Source organism: Cebus imitator, unplaced genomic scaffold, assembly GCF_001604975.1.
Source record: "Cebus imitator isolate Cc_AM_T3 unplaced genomic scaffold, Cebus_imitator-1.0 Scaffold102, whole genome shotgun sequence".
Lineage (NCBI taxonomy): Eukaryota > Metazoa > Chordata > Mammalia > Primates > Cebidae > Cebus > Cebus imitator.
The window spans coordinates 3482495-3497436 of NW_016107417.1; the positions used below are offsets into that span (position 1 = coordinate 3482495).

General features: G+C 54.8%; 3 protein-coding genes across 4 annotated transcripts in view; 1 reads left to right on the forward strand and 2 right to left on the reverse strand.

Annotated features, from left to right (window-relative positions):
• Positions 1–8628, forward strand: part of NAALADL1 (N-acetylated alpha-linked acidic dipeptidase like 1) — a 10724-nt gene extending 2096 nt beyond the window's left edge. The window contains exons 5-18 of the mRNA XM_017537144.2: positions 1554–1837; positions 1939–2043; positions 2700–2785; positions 2945–3064; positions 5077–5162; positions 5247–5310; positions 5414–5481; positions 5748–5839; positions 5921–6011; positions 6972–7053; positions 7136–7309; positions 7385–7472; positions 7583–7675; positions 8022–8628. Of these exons, the coding sequence (XP_017392633.1) occupies positions 1554–1837; positions 1939–2043; positions 2700–2785; positions 2945–3064; positions 5077–5162; positions 5247–5310; positions 5414–5481; positions 5748–5839; positions 5921–6011; positions 6972–7053; positions 7136–7309; positions 7385–7472; positions 7583–7675; positions 8022–8208 (1620 nt within the window). The 3' untranslated portion in view covers positions 8209–8628. The remainder of the gene's footprint in view (positions 1–1553; positions 1838–1938; positions 2044–2699; positions 2786–2944; positions 3065–5076; positions 5163–5246; positions 5311–5413; positions 5482–5747; positions 5840–5920; positions 6012–6971; positions 7054–7135; positions 7310–7384; positions 7473–7582; positions 7676–8021) is intronic.
• Positions 8622–12021, reverse strand: SAC3D1 (SAC3 domain containing 1). The gene is made up of 3 exons (XM_017537145.2): positions 11846–12021; positions 11079–11724; positions 8622–9225 (listed from the first exon to the last, which is right to left on the reverse strand). Exons 1-3 carry the CDS (start codon positions 11930–11932, stop codon positions 8711–8713), a joined length of 1248 nt encoding a protein of 415 aa, XP_017392634.1. The 5' UTR covers positions 11933–12021; the 3' UTR covers positions 8622–8710.
• Positions 12022–12385: 364 nt separating this feature from the next.
• SNX15 (sorting nexin 15) overlaps positions 12386–14942 on the reverse strand; it is a 16573-nt gene continuing 14016 nt past the window's right edge. Inside the window, exons 7-8 of one of the 2 annotated variants that reach the window (XM_017537146.2) lie at positions 13559–13816; positions 12386–13232 (exon numbers count right to left, since the gene is read on the reverse strand). In XM_017537146.2, the coding sequence (XP_017392635.1) occupies positions 13126–13232; positions 13559–13816 (365 nt within the window). In that variant the 3' untranslated portion in view covers positions 12386–13125. Of the gene's footprint in view, positions 13244–13558; positions 13817–14942 lie in introns of both variants that reach the window. The other variant, XM_017537147.2, reaches the window with a different exon arrangement.

The window sequence follows — 14942 nt, forward strand, 5'->3', positions numbered from 1 at the left end:
AAAAAACTTAGAAAAAATTTTAATATAAAAAGTGTAGAATGAGAGAGGGGAAGGGAAAGTTAATATTTAATGGGGACAGAGTTTCGGATTTGTCGACGTAAAGAGTTCTAGCAGTGAGCGGTGGTGATGGCTGAGCAATATGAATGTACTCAGTGCCACTGACCTGCACACTCCACATGCTAAGTTCATGTTACGTGTATTTTACCACAATTTAAAAAAAAGTGTCCATAATAAGAGCTGGGAAAAGAGAAGGAAAGAAGGGAGGCGGGGAGAAAGAAAGGAAGAAAAGAAAGGGGAACAGGTAGTGTAGAAATACACAGAATATTAGTTAACCATCACCACCATCCATTTCCAGAACTTTTTCATCATTTCAAACAGAAACTTTATTTAACAATAACTCCCCATGTCCCTGCCCCAGCCCCTACTCTGCTTTCTTTAACCTCAATTTTACCTTCTGTCTCTATGAATTTGCCTATTCTAGGTACCTCACATAAGTGAAAGTATAAGATATTTGTCTTTTTGTGTCTGGCTTATTTCACGTAATATAATATCTTCAAGGCTCATTGATGTATCAGAACTTTATTTCTTTTTAGTCTGAATAATATTCCATTGTTTTTTTTTCTTTTTTTTTTTTTTCTGAGACAGAGTCTCGCTTTGTTGCCCAGGCTGGAGTGTAATGGCACGATCTCAGCTCACTGCAATCTCCACTTCCTGGGTTCAGGCGACTCTCATGCCTCAGCCCCCCAAGTAGCTGGGACTACAGGTGTGTGCCACCACACCTGGCACAAAAAAGTAATTTTTGTACTTTTAGTAGAGACAAGGTTTCACCATGTTGGCCAGGCTGGTCTTGACCTCAGGTGATCTGCCTGCCTTGGCCTCCCAAAGTGCTGGGATTACAGGTGTGAGCCACCATGCCCCGCCTCTATTGTATGTTACAGCCCACATTTGGTTTAGCCATTCATCTGTTGATGGACACTTGGGCTGTTTCCTCCTTTTGGCCATTGAGAATAGCGCTGTTGTGGACACAAGTACACAACCGTGTTATTTTATTTTACTTTTTTTGAGACAGAGTCTGGCTCTGTTGCTCAGGCTGGAGTGCAGTGGCCCGATCTCGGCTCACTGCAACCTCTGCCTCCCCAGCTCAAGTGATTCTCCTGCCTCAGCCTCCTGAGTAGCTGGGCTTACAGGCACCTGCCACCACACCCAGCTAATTTTTGTACTTTTAGTAGAGATGGGATTTCACCATGTTGCCCAGTGTGGTCTCAAACTTCTGACCTATCCCTTTGCCTCAGCATCTCAAAGTGCTGGGATTACAGGTGTGAGCCACCACACCCAGCCCACAACTGTGTTATTTTACACAACTTCATGGTATTCCACTGTAGGATGTCCCTGATATTCAGCCAGACTCCACTGATAGGCACTGGCTTGGCTGTGCCGAACCGGCCTTTGCTGTTGCAAGCAGCACTGCCATAAATGACTTGTGCAAACAGTCATTTTTGGACACACCCGGTCCCTGTCCCTCCCTTACACACAACCTCCTCTGCCCGCTGCAGGCTGTGAACGCTGCCAAGCATGGGGTGGCCGGGGTGCTGGTGTACACAGACCCCGCCGACATCAACGACGGGCTGAGCTCACCCAGCGAAACCTTTCCCAACTCCTGGTACCTGCCCCCCTCAGGAGTGGAGCGAGGCTCCTACTACGAGTATTTTGGGGACCCTCTGACTCCCTACCTTCCAGCCATTCCCTCTTCCTTCCGCCTGGACCTTGCCAACGTCTCCGGATTTCCCCCAATTCCTACACAGCCCATTGGCTTCCAGGATGCAAGAGACCTGCTCTGGTGAGTCTGTGCCCTGGGGTGTCCTGCCCAGCACGAAGTGGCCTCCAAACTTCAAGCCCCACACTCACATTTACCCTGAAGGGTCTCTGCCTCCTTCCCAGCAACCTCAGCGGAACTTTGGCCCCAACCACCTGGCAGGGAGCACTGGGCTGCAGCTACAGGTTGGGTCCGGGCTTCCGACCTGACGGAGGCTTCCCAGCAGACAGGTGAGGCGCAGACCCCTTCTCCCTCAGCCGCCCTCTCCCCCAACTCACCTCTCCCTTTCCCTGATGATTGCATTCCCTTTCCACTTCAAAGCCGGACCTTCCCCTTTCTTCTCTCTCCCAGACCCTCTCATGACCCCAAAATATCTGTCTTGTCTTTGGGGAAGTTTGTGAAACAGCTGCAGCTGTGTCCTGTGGGGATTCCCCTGCCCCTCCCACCTCATCTCATCTGCACCCCATGACTCCCTCTCTTGAAGATGCCAAGCTCCTTCCCAAGTCAGGGCCTCTGCCACTCCCGACCTGTACCACCCTCCCTCCCTGCAGCACCCCCTGGCCTCCAAGTGCCCTCCCCTCCCAGGCCCCTTCACTCAGCTCTTCCTGTCCTTGTGGTGTGTCTCGCCAGGGAGAGGGAGGCCCCACAAGCACCAGGTACACATCTGTGGCAGTCATCGCCCGGAGCCTAGTCAGGGTCTAAGTACCCAGTAAGCGCCTATCCAGTGAGTGAGCAGGAGAGCGGGCTTCAGCCCTGCTGCCTCTCTTGGTACCTCTGGCCCAATGACCTTGAAGTTGCTTTCCAGCTCTGGGCCGCATTGTCTCCTGCACTGGGTGGGGGGCAGTGGGCAAGGCCAAGGGTCTTCTCACACCCTTCACCCCCCCAGTCAGGTGAATGTCAGTGTCCACAACCGTCTGGAGCTGCGGAACTCCTCCAACGTCCTGGGTATCATCCGCGGGGCTGTGGAGCCTGGTGAGCCTTCCTGTCACTCACCGCGCCCCAGGCTCCTGCTCTGCTCTGGGTGCCGCTGCCACTGCACCCTCATCCAGCCCTGCCCTCGCCACCCCTACCCCAGCTGCCCTGCCCACCTCTCCATCTTCTCTGGTTCTCTGCCTTTCTTCCTCTGGCCAGATCGATATGTCCTGTATGGGAACCACCGGGACAGCTGGGTGCACGGGGCTGTGGACCCCAGCAGTGGCACCGCCGTCCTCCTGGAGCTGTCCCGAGTCCTGGGGACCCTGCTGAAGAAGGGTGAGGTGGCCCCCTCCCCTGGCCCAGGGACTCTTGCCCCTGGAGGTCACCTTCCTGTTCCACCTCCTCTCCCTCACCCTGCAGTGTTCTCTCTGCCAAGCCTGAGGGCCCTGGGGGCAGAAATGCATGACACCAGCCTTAAGGAAGACGGGAATTCAGGTCTTCCCATGTTGATTTCTTGTTTCTGCTTTAGTTTTAGTTATTTATTTATTTTTATAGAGATGAGGGTCTCACTATGTTGCCTAGGCTGGTCTTGAACTCCAGGACTCAATGATCCACAGGCGTGAGTTCCCATGTCAGGCCCTCTTTCTTTAGTTTCAAAAACTCGTGGTAAAATATACATAACACAATTCACCAGTTTTACATTTGTAAGTATTTGACTCAGTGGCATTAAGTACATTTCTGAAGTTGTGTGGCCATCACTGCCGTCAGCTCCAGAACTTCATCTTCCCTTACATATAACATCCGAGAGTTCTAAGCATGGCATCTGAACCGATCCCCACTCAGCTGTAATTGCACAGGAACACTCCACTCCTGTCAAGCTCCATCCCCCTCCTTGTATGATATTGAAGTCACAGTTCAGAAAAGAGACTTGAAGCCTGGCCACAGTGGTTCATGCCTGTTAACCCAGCGCTTTGGGAGGCTGAGGTGGGCAGACTGCTTGAGCCCAGGAGTTCAAGACCTACCTGGGCAACATAGTGAGACCTTGTCTCTATAAAAAATAAACATAAAAAAATAACCAGGCATGGTGGCATGTGCCTGTGGTCCCAGCTACTTCAAAGGCTGTGTAGGAGGAACGCTTGAGCCTGGGAGGTCGAGGCTGCAGTGAGCCGTGATCACGCTCCAATCCAGGATCACACTAGTGATCTGGTCACTAGTTTCCTTTCATCTATAATAATTGTTGAGCTGTTCGTTAACTCTTTCATGAACCTTTTGTTATTATCCTGCTATTATTATGTCAAATACCCCTCAAATTGGGTTTGTCTCTTTTGATTTAGATTATATATTTTTGGCAGAAAAAAGTGTAAACATTTGTTATTGGAAGCATGTAATCACATCACACTGAAAATTCTTCATTTGCTGGTTGCAGTGGCTCATGCCTATAATCCCAGCACTTTGAGAGGCTGAGGTGGGTGTATTGCTTTCGCTCAGGAGTTCAGGACTGGCTGGGTAACATGGAGAAACCCCATCTCTACCAAAAATGCATAATAAGCCAGGCATGGTGGTATGTGCCTGTGGTCTCAGGGAAGGTTGAGGTGAGAGGATCACTGGACCCCAGGAAGTTGAGGTTGCAGTGAGCCGAGATTGCACCACTGCACTCCAGCCTGGGCCACAGAGTGAGACTCTTTCATCCAGGCTGGATGCAGTGGCGCGATCTCGACTCCCTGCAACCTTTGCCTCCCAGGCTCAAGCGATTCTGCTGCCTGAACCCGGGAGCGGAGCACCCTGCAGCCTGGCTTCTACCTCTAGTCTATGCCCGCTGTAGCACAGTGTGGAGCCAAATATCTGGATTTGAAACTGGCTCTGCTGCCTACCAGCTGTGTGACCCTGGGAAAGTCATGTAGCTTCTCTGTCTCAGTTTCTTCAACTGTGAAATGGAAATAATAATATTTCCTCCCTCAAGGCATTGTTGTAAGGATTGGTACAACGTGGATAAGGCCCTAACAGGAACGTTCATGTGCTATCACCAAGTGAAGGAGGCTGTGGAGTTTGGCCTGGAGGCAGGGGTTGAGGGTGGAGGGTCGGAAGTCTTCCCGGAGCATGCCCACAGAGAGAGGGGCGGCGGATATTCTGGCAAAGGGACCGCCTGACCCTTTGGGGAGCTTGGAATTGGGGTCAGTGTTTGGTGCGGGAGCTCCTGGAAGGCCTGGCTGCAGGGTGCCACAACCTGCTGTCCCGAGCTGTCCTGGCTTTTCCAGCTCTCCCGCCCTCCCCACGCCTGCAGCCTTTCTCCTAAGGCACCCCAGGATCAGGAGGACCCCGTTTTCCAACCCTCTATCCCCCCTTCCCAGGCACCTGGCGTCCCCGCAGATCAATCGTGTTTGCGAGCTGGGGGGCTGAGGAGTTTGGGCTCATTGGCTCCACGGAGTTCACAGAAGTGAGTGGCCCTACCCTGTAGAGTATTGAAAGGGGTTCCCAGGGCAGCACGGCGCGGTGCTGACGTCGCCCCTCGCACCCGCAGGAGTTCTTCAACAAGCTGCAGGAGCGCACGGTGACCTACATCAATGTGGACATCTCGGTGTTTGGTATGGGGGTGGCGGGGCGGGAAAGGGGAGGGGACGGCCTGACGACGGGGTGGGCAAATGAAGGTGCTGGGGCCCAAACAGTCTTTCTCCCCTTCTCCCACAGCCAACGCTACCCTCAGGGTACAGGGTACGCCCCCTGTTCAGAGTGTCGTCTTCTCTGCAACCAAAGAGGTGGAAGTGGGCGGGCCCAGCGGGGCTGAGCTAGCGGGGCCGGGACAGCGCGGTGGGCGGCCATGTGTGGTGGGCGGGGCAGTGTGTGGTGGGCGGGGCCGCGTGGGTGGGCGGGGCTGGGCTACTCTAGATCTGCTGGGGCTGAACTGAGGCTGGGGCGAGCCTCGTAAGGACTGGACCGTGGGTGGGCTGGAGACCGGCGGAGGACACCCCTTGTTGGGGCTAGGGTGGGCCCTGCACTGAGACTAAATTCTCCCTTCTGCCAGATCCGCTCACCAGGCCCTGGCGACCTGAGCATCTACGACAATTGGATCCGGTACTTCAACCGCAGCAGCCCGGTGTACGGCCTGGTCCCCAGGTAAGCCCAGGTTCGGAAGAGGGCCCGGGGCTCGGCGGTCCAGCCCAGTGCTCTTTATCCCGGCCCCGTTCCTTCCCGCAGCCTGGGTTCACTGGGTGCTGGCAGCGACTATGCACCTTTCATTCACTTCCTGGGCATCTCCTCCATGGACCTCGCCTACACCTATGACCGGGTGAGCAGGAACCCCTCTGCCTCTGCCCCGGTACCTTGCTGCACGCACCACCTCCTCTTCCTGGGGCTGTTCTGGTATAGACTGAGCCCTCCTCCTTTACTCGTTGCTATTTCTGCCAAGTTTCTTAAATACACACACACACGCGCACACGCACGCACATATTATATGTAGATGGAGTCTGGCTTTGTTGCCAGGCTGGTTTTGAACTCCTGGGCTCAAACCATCCTCCCACCTCAGCCTCCCGAAGTGCTGGGATTACAGGCATGAGACTCAACTCCCGGCCTCTGCCAAGTTTTGTAACCTTTTCAAGCATCTCTTTATGCTCATCTATGTTATTTTATCAAATGTAAGATACTACTGATTATAAGATGTGCCATTATGCTATGCAATATTCAGGGGAAAAAAACACCACTTCCAACCAGTTGTAGGATGACATTGCCTGTAAGAAGTAACCTGTTCTAGAGATCTTAAAATGTAAGGGGAAAAAGTTAATTTCAGCATTGATTAACTCAGAGTATGAAGCAGGGATGACCCATACCATTGGTGTGAGCATTGGGGTAAAGGCAAAACAAGACAAGGGGTGCAGAGTGACCAGCTGGAATCTCCATTTCATGCTCCAAAAAGTGCATTCTCCACTTCACAGCCACAGCGATTCTCAGTAGTAGAGATGGGATTTCAATCTCTTTATCTGACTCCAAAGCCCCAGGTTCTTCTTCCTGTGAAACAAAACTGGCACCAGACCCAGCTCTGCCACTGATTAGCTGTGTGATGTCAGGCAGGTTAACCTCTCTGAGCTTCAGTTTCTTTTTCTGTGGAAATTCTAGAACCCACCTCACCTAGAACCCACCTTGGATGACCAGGATCCAGTGGAGATAATGCCCACATTTTGTAGCTCCCTGGAGGTATACCTTCTCCCACTTCTTATCCCAAGCCTCTCACCTCTGGGCCTTGTTCCCCCAGAGCAAGACTTCAGCCAGGATCTACCCCACCTATCACACAGCCTTTGACACCTTTGACTATGTGGACAAGTTTTTGGACCCAGGTGAGGAGGGGTCTATGGGCATCCTGAGACCGGGACAAGAGAGGCTGAAGACTGAGCCCTGGACTTGTGACCCTTGCTGCAGGCTTCAGCAGCCATCAGGCTGTGGCCCAGACAGCAGGGAGTGTGATTCTCCGGCTCAGTGACAGCTTCTTCCTGCCCCTCAACGTCAGTGACTACAGTGAGACACTCCGAAGCTTCCTGCAGGCAGCCCAGCAAGAACTCGAGGCCCTGCTGGAGCAGCACAGCATCAGCCTGGGTATGCACAGCCCCTGACGCTGAGGCATGGGGAGCCCTGCACCCCCAGGACTAAGCCACTGCTCGTTCCTCACAGGGCCTCTGGTGACTGCAGTGGAGAAGTTTGATGCAGAAGCTGCAGCCTTGGTCGAACGCATATCAACACTGCAGAAGGGCAGCCCTGAGTGAGCAAGGGCAGCAGGCAGGGTCTGGGAGGGCAGTGTCCAGGGAAGGATACCAGGCTGGTAGCTGGGCTGCTGGCTCCAGGGTGACCGGCAGGTCCTGCCTCCACCAGCCCCCTGCAGGTCCGGATGCTCAATGACCAGCTGATGCTCTTGGAACGGACCTTCCTGAACCCTCGAGCCTTCCCAGAGGAACGCTACTACAGGTGAGTCTGTCCCAAAGTCCTGGGAGGTACCTCCAGGTGGGGCCGGGCAAGGCCCCCGACCTGAGAGAGGAGGTGGGTAGTTTCTCTGCCCTTTACAGCACAACCCAGCCCCTGAAGTTGGGAATGTGAGGCTCAGGGAGGGGAGGAAAGTTGCTTGAGGGTCCCTCTGGGAGCTGGGACTAGAACCCACATTTCCTTCTCCACTGCCACTGCTGTAAGAGCCGCCTGGCTTTCAGAGACAAATGGAGGGAGATGCTTTTCTGCCTAGCTGCGTACAGGAGCTGAGCCAGTTCCAGACCCAGGCTGCTCTTTCCTGACCCTGATCCTGTCTCATTTCTCCCGCCAGCCATGTGCTCTGGGCGCCTCGCACAGGCTCTGTAGCCACATTCCCAGGCCTATCCAATGCCTGCTCCAGGGCCAGGGACACAGCCCCTGGATCTGAAGCTTGGGCTGAGGTGCAGAGACAGATAAGCATTGTGGTGATGGCCCTGGAGGGTGCAGCAGCCACCCTGAGGCCTGTGGCTGACCTCTGACCCCAGCCCTCCCTTTACCCCCACCCTTTCCTGCCTGCTTTCCTGGATGTCCTTGTCTTCCTTGGTGCCTGGGGAGGGTACAACCACAAGACCCTCTCAAGCTTCTCAGGCAACAGCTTGGGGTCCCTGAGGGGAGTGGCAAGCCCTGATGCAACCCACCCTCACCCTGGCACAGGTGGCAGAGGGTGGGCAGAGGGGACACGGATGGTGGGAATGGCAAAACCACCAACTGCTCTTGCTGGAGGGTGGGTGAAGATGGGATGCACGCCAACTCAGATCACCAAGGCCAACGACCAGTGGAGAAACTGAGGCACGGGGTGCCTTGGGCCTTGCCTAGTCTGTGTTTCTCTCCCTGTATGCTGGGTGTCCTAACTCCCTACAACAGCTCCCCAAATAAATCAAGTCTAGTGATTGGTACCAACAAAACAAGTTCCTTTTATTAGCTGGGAACCATGAAAAAAGAAACCTAAGTGCTCTGACCCAGTCCGGGGCTCTGGGAGACTCATGTTCCCTGCTCAGGTAGGGATCCAGGTCTGTCCATGCCCTCATCTTCTTCCTCTGCCATGACTGCCTCCTCCAGGGTGCGTCCTCGAAGTTTGCTCTCCACTAACATCTTGCATGTACCGGCAGGTGGTAGCCCTTCCTCCACGTAGCGACCCCTCAGGAACACAACTCTCTCCTCTCCGTCCAAGGGCAGCCCGTGGGCCTGGCACAGGTCCTGTGCTTCCTTGAGTCCATCCAGGGCCAGCAGGTTGACCATAAAGCCCAGAGGCAAGGTCTGGCCCTTGGGGGTGCTAAAGGCACGAGCGAGGCGGGCCAGGGCTTCCCGGCGTGCATGGCTCACATGGCACTGCACAGCACAACTTGGCAGGTAGGGCAGGGTCTGGAGTAGGCGGAACAGGCGGGCAGCATTGCCCTCTCGGAAGGCAGCATCTACTGCCAAGGCCCTGCGGAGGGGCGGGCAGGTACGCAGAGCAGCAGGTAGCTGTAGAACCTCGCGCAGGGCCTCCACCGAGCCTGTGAGGGTGGGAAGCCAGAATGAGGATGCCAGGTCCTTACAGGATCAGGACCATCTCCCTCCCAACTGCTCATTCTTCCTTGCCACGCCCACCTCCTCTGGCCCAAGCTCAGCTCTGGACCTCCCTCCCACCTACCTCCTCAACCACTCCCCTTCTCAAGGCCTAGCCCACCTTCCCTCTTCCCTCTAAGGTCCAGCCATTGGCTCCTTCCCTGACCCATATTTGAACGAGTTGCCTCAGGCTCTGGACCTCCTGCAGTCCGGATCCTTACTTACAACACTGAAGTAGCCGGGGTATACGGCTTTGGGAAGCTGGCCCAGATAATTTAATGACTCGTCTGAGAGTGGTGACCCCAATCCAAGTTTTCTGACTTGGATTTCCCACTACCCTGGCTTTCCTGCGCCCACAGTTTTGGAAGCCAATTCTGCCTCACCTTCCCCTGACCACCTGGGAAGGCCACTTCTTCAGAAGACTATGCTCCTACTTCCCTTCCAGAAGAGTTTCAGGCACTGGAACTTTAGGCCAGTTAACTGGGGCTTCTGAACAATTAGTAGGTTGTGAAATCAACAGCATTTTGTTACAACTGTATAGAATAGTCTTTTTTTTTTTTGAGACCACTTGCTCTGTCACCTGGGCTAAAGTATAGTGGGTCACTGCAACCTCCACCACCTCCCAGGTTCATGTGCCACATGCCCAAATAATTTCTGCATTTTTAGTAGAGAGGGCCCGGCCAGAACAGAGCTTATTAGAGAGCTGGGCACAGTGGCTCATGCCTGTAATCCTAGCACTTTGGGGGACCAAGGTGGTAGGATCAGTTTAGCCCAGGAGTTTGAGATCATCCTAGTTAACATGGCAAGACTCCAATCTCTATATAAAAATAAATTTTTAAAAATTAAAAGAAAATCATGGTCCTACCTCTGCTACTGTTAACCAGTGCTGTGTCAAGAGGCAAGTCACCACCCTGGGCTTCGGTTTCTTCCCCCACCAGACCAGGGATAATTACTATGTCTTTTTCACAGTGTGAACAAAGATAAACCATTAACTGGGCATAATGGCAGGCACCCAGATACTTGGGAAGGTGGGGCTGGAGGATCACTTGAGCCCAGGAACTCGAGTGGCAACAAGCGTGACCCCATCTCTACAAAAAATTTTTTTTAAGTTAGCCAGGTTGTGCACATCTGTGGTGCCAGCTGCTCAGAAGGCGATGAGGGAGGAGGATCCCTTAAGCCCAGGAGGTTGAGGCTGCAGTAAGCTATGATCAAGCCAGCCTGGGCAACAAAGTGAGACCCTTTCTCAAAAAACACCAACAGGCTGGGTGTGGTGGCTCATGCTTATAATCCCAGAATTTTGGGAGGCAGAGGTGAGTGGATCATTTGAGGTCAGGAGTTTGAGACCAGCCTGGCCAACATGGTGAAACCCTATCTCTACTAAAAATACAAAAATTAGTCTGGCGCGGTGGCGTGCACCTGTAGTCGCAGCTCCTCGGGAGGCTGAGGCAGGAGAGTCGCCTGAACCCAAGAGGCGGAGGTTGCAGTGAGCCAAGATCATGCCACTGTACTCCAGCCTGTATGACAGAGCGACAATTCGTCTAAAAAAAAAAAAGGTTAAAAATCACGATCACGATTTAGGCCAACTCTCCCATTCCATCCTCGCCCCCTCCACTTTTATTCCTGAGGCAACTAAGACTCAGAGACGGGCCCGAGGTCCTACGTCGGGGCTGGGTGGATCTTGTGCTGTCCTGGGGGGGAGCTAATGGTGAGATGTTAAAGCTAATCCTTCCTTTCCCTACCCCCACTGTCATGGAGGGCTCCTGTCCCCACGCTCTGCCCAGCTGCCGGGACCCCGACTCACCCAGGTTATAGAGCAGAAAGAGGCCCTGGAAGGCGGGCTGGCGCGGGTGCGGTCCGGCGCCCCGAGCGTAGCAGCGCCGCAGCGAGCCGAAACCCTCCTGCACCTGGGCCTGCAGCAGCACCGGGTCCGCGGGTCCCCGCGCCGCGTCGGGTCCGAGCCGCGCCACCACGGCCAGCAGCGTGGCCAGCGCCGCCTCGAGCACCACTGCTGCCTCGGCGTCGCCCGCGTCCTGCAGGGCCAGGTCCAGGCGCACGGCTCGCAAGCGGTCCACCACGAAGCTGGCCACCTCTGCGCGGGCGGCGTCTGCGCTCTCCGCCACCTCACCGGCCAGGTAGCGCACGGTGGCCAGCAGCACAGATGGCGGACGCAACTGGTTGGGCGGGGGCCGGGGCTTGCCGGCGGCTGGTCGGCTGTACTCCTTCACCGCGCGCTGCGGGTCGGCGCGCGGCGGGTCCTGGCGACACCCCGGCGCCACCTCCAATCGGTGCAGGCGGCGCTCCCTTTCGCGCTGGGCGCGCTCGGCGGCCGGACACATGTCCGGGCAGGTGCCCACGGGCAGCTCACAGCCGGGCATGAGGAGGCTGCGAGGAGACGGTGGGGGCTCAGCATCTCGGGGACAGCGGTGCCGCGGAAGGGCAGCGGCTGGCTATGGGGAGCAACGCATTGAGGCTGAACCTGGCTGGGCCCGCCTGCCCGCCATGATCTCCGGCCTCGTGGTCGCCGGTCGGGCCATCGCCGTCCGCCCCTGCCCACCTCCGTCCTCTCACCCGGTCCCGTCGAATCGGCCTCCCCAGATGCACTGCGCTGTAGTCCTGCAACGCCCCTGTGGTTCCCGCGCGGCAAAAAGTCCCCATCAAGCGCCAAGCTCAGCTTTGCGCGCTCCCCTTGGATTTTTTAGAGTGTAGTTCGGGCCGCTCCCATGATACACCGGTGTAATCCCTGCCGCAACCAATCGCTTTGTGGTGAGGCGAGGCGGGGGCGGGGCGGAACGAGGCCACGCCCCCCAGTCCTGCCGGGCTCCAGCCGGCTGAGCAATCCGTGTTTGGCTTTGGGGTCTCCGAGACAGGTACCCCCGCTTTGGGTTCCTCTCCTCCATCCCTTCCACCCTATAAAACGGCTCCATCCATTGTCATTTTCTGTTTCCCTGGAGACTGTGCTCCCTATTTTCTAGCTCAGGGATCAGCAAATGCTTTCTACAAAGGGCCGCGTTTTGGGATTTGTAGGCGGCAAAGACAACTCTGCAACTGTTCAGTTGCCAGTGTAGCGCGAACGCAGCCATCACAATACTAAATGAATCAGCCTGTTTCTGTTCCAACAAGTTTTATTAATAGACTCTTAAATTTCATATAATTTTCACCTGTCACAGAGTATTAGATTTTTTTAATTAAAAAAAAATGTAAAAACCACTGTAGTTTACAGGCCTTACATTAAAAAGGAGGTGGGCCGGATCTGTCTGCGGGTGGGAGTCTGCAGACCCGTTCTAGAAGGGTAAGCTAATGGTTTAATGACCATAGCTGCTGCTCACACATCAAGACAGACAGGCAGGGGCCAGGCACGGTGACTCATGCCTGTAACCTCAGCACTTTGGGAGGCCGAGGCAGGCGGATCATTTGAGGTTAGGAGTTCCAGAGCAGCCTGGCCAACATGGTGAAATCCCATCTCTACTAAAAATACAAAATATTAGCTGGGTGTGGTGGTGAGTGCCTACAATCCCAGCTACTGGGGAGGCTGAGACAGGAGAATCGCTTGAACCTGGGAGGCAAAGGTTGCAGTGAGCTGTGATCACATCACTGCACTCCAGCCTGGGTGACAGAGTGAGACTCCATCTCAAAAAAAAAAGAGACAGGGTCAGAAGTGTGAGTCCTTGATTCCAAGGTGGTAGGTGTAGTTAGGGAGCTGAGATTCATTATTTTTCTCATTCTTGGTCCAGTTATCTTCAGAAATGGCCCCTGGGGTTATAAGACCAGGAGGTAGGGCCAGGCCCTGGGGAGAGGACAAGGGGCTGGCAGTGCTGGAGCGAGAGTCCCAGAGAAGGACCCACTCCCCATCAGGGTGGGAGCTGGGGCAGGTGCAGGTGCAGAATCTCCTCTGCCCGATTCAGGTACTCGGCTGCCTTCCTCTTCACACCTTCCTGGCGGGCAGGCGATGGGTCACCTGTGGAGAGACTGCTCAGCTGAGGCACCTGGGCACCACTGGTCTAGTCGGAACCCCTAGTCTGGTCCTTTACAATTCACAGAGCATCACCATGTGCTTTTCCCTCCTCCCGGGGGCCCAGCATCCATTCTCCCCATTCCACAAATAAGAAACCTGAGGGCACAAGAGGTTAAAAGAAGAAACAGAAATAAAAATCTGCCTAAGGTTCCACAGCTGGTCAGGGAGGAGCAAGAGCTCCTGATTCTTGAAGTGCTTGTTTTTTGCTCCCTTCCTCACTGCCCCATCTGGGACCCAGGTCTGACCTTCCACCCTCAGTCTCTACTCACTGGGCACTCCCTGGAGTAAGACGTGCACACCGTCTCGGTAGCCCTGGAGCGCGGAAGCATAGGCGCCTGCCTTCTCATCACGCAGGGCCTGGGTGATGAGCTCTGTGGCCTGGCTTAGATAGGCAGGGGTGGGCCCTCCTTCCCCGTCCTCTTCCTCCTCCTGCCCTCCTGGTTCCCAGGGTTCCTGGTCCAGCCTTCCCGACTCCACCTCCATCGTTGCCAGCTCAGCCACGTGGGTGGGGCTGGGGGTTGCACCTTCTGCAATCAGAGAGGACTCAGACCAGACAAGCCCTTCCTTTCCCAAGGCCCTCTGCCCAACTCCCAGACCTCTCTTGTCCATCAGGGTATCAGCTTGTCCCCAGTGGAGGGGACCAATGCCAGAGCAATCCAGACGTTGCCTGTGGATCAAAAACTAGCCATGATCTATTTGATTGATAGGGTTCATGTGCTTTTGTGAAAACAGCCTTACCTTCCTTTTTTTTTTTTTTTTTTTTTTTTTTTTTTGACAGAGTTTCATTTTTGTTGCCCAGGCTGGAATGCAATGGCGTGATCTCGGCTCACCACAACCTCCCATATGCTGAGTGAATGTCTTACAGGAGCTGTCTGTGAAGGGCCTTGAAAAGATCCTGGCTGGACACAGTGGCTCATGCCTATAATCCAGCACTTTGGGAGACTGAGGTGGGAGGACTAGTTGAACCCAGGAGTTTGAGACCAGCCTGGGCAACACAGTGAGCTCTCGTCTCTACAAAAATTAAAAAACTTAGCTGGGCATGACGGTGAATGCCTGTGGCTCTGTCCTAGCTATTCAGGAGGCTGAGGTGGGAGGATCACTTGAGCCTAGGAGGTAGAGACAGCAATGACCTGTGATTGCACCACTGCTCTCTAGCCTGGTGACAGAGGAAGACCCTGTCTCAAAAAAAAAAAAAAAAAAAGAGAAAATAGTAAAGCTCCTCCCCGGCAGGGCCTCAGCTGGCAGAAGGGCAGGGCACCTGGATGCCTGCCACCCAGAGGCCAGGCACAACAGCCCCGGGAGACCAATGCTGTCTTTCCCTCCCATTTCTTTGTCCCACTCCCCAACACTGGAGAGGCAGAAGCAGGGAAGGGAGGAAGTAGAACAAGAAAAGTAAAGAGCCAGGTGCCATGGCTCACACCTGTAATCTCAGCACTCTGGGAGGCTGAGGCAGGTGGATCACTTGAGGGCAGGAGTTCAAGACCAGCCTGACCAACATGGGAAGCCCCTATCTCCACTAAAAATACAAAAATCAGCCAGGTGGCACACGTCTATAGTTCCAGCTACTCAGGAGGCTGAGGCAGGAGAATTGCTTGAATTCAGCAGGCGGAGGTTGGAGTGAGGTGACATCGTGCCACTGCACTCCAGCCTGGG

Bases quoted from the DNA above. Each gene is read 5' to 3' on its own strand.
- SAC3D1 (XM_017537145.2), bottom strand. From the start codon at position 11,932: ATGGGGACTTTTTGCCGCGCGGGAACCACAGGGGCGTTGCAGGACTAC. The intron at 11,725-11,845 runs GTGAGAGGACGG...TGCTCCCCATAG, and splicing joins GGCCGATTCGACGGGACCGG to CCAGCCGCTGCCCTTCCGCG. The intron at 9,226-11,078 runs GTGAGTCGGGGT...CCACCCTCACAG, and splicing joins CTTTCTGCTCTATAACCTGG to GCTCGGTGGAGGCCCTGCGC.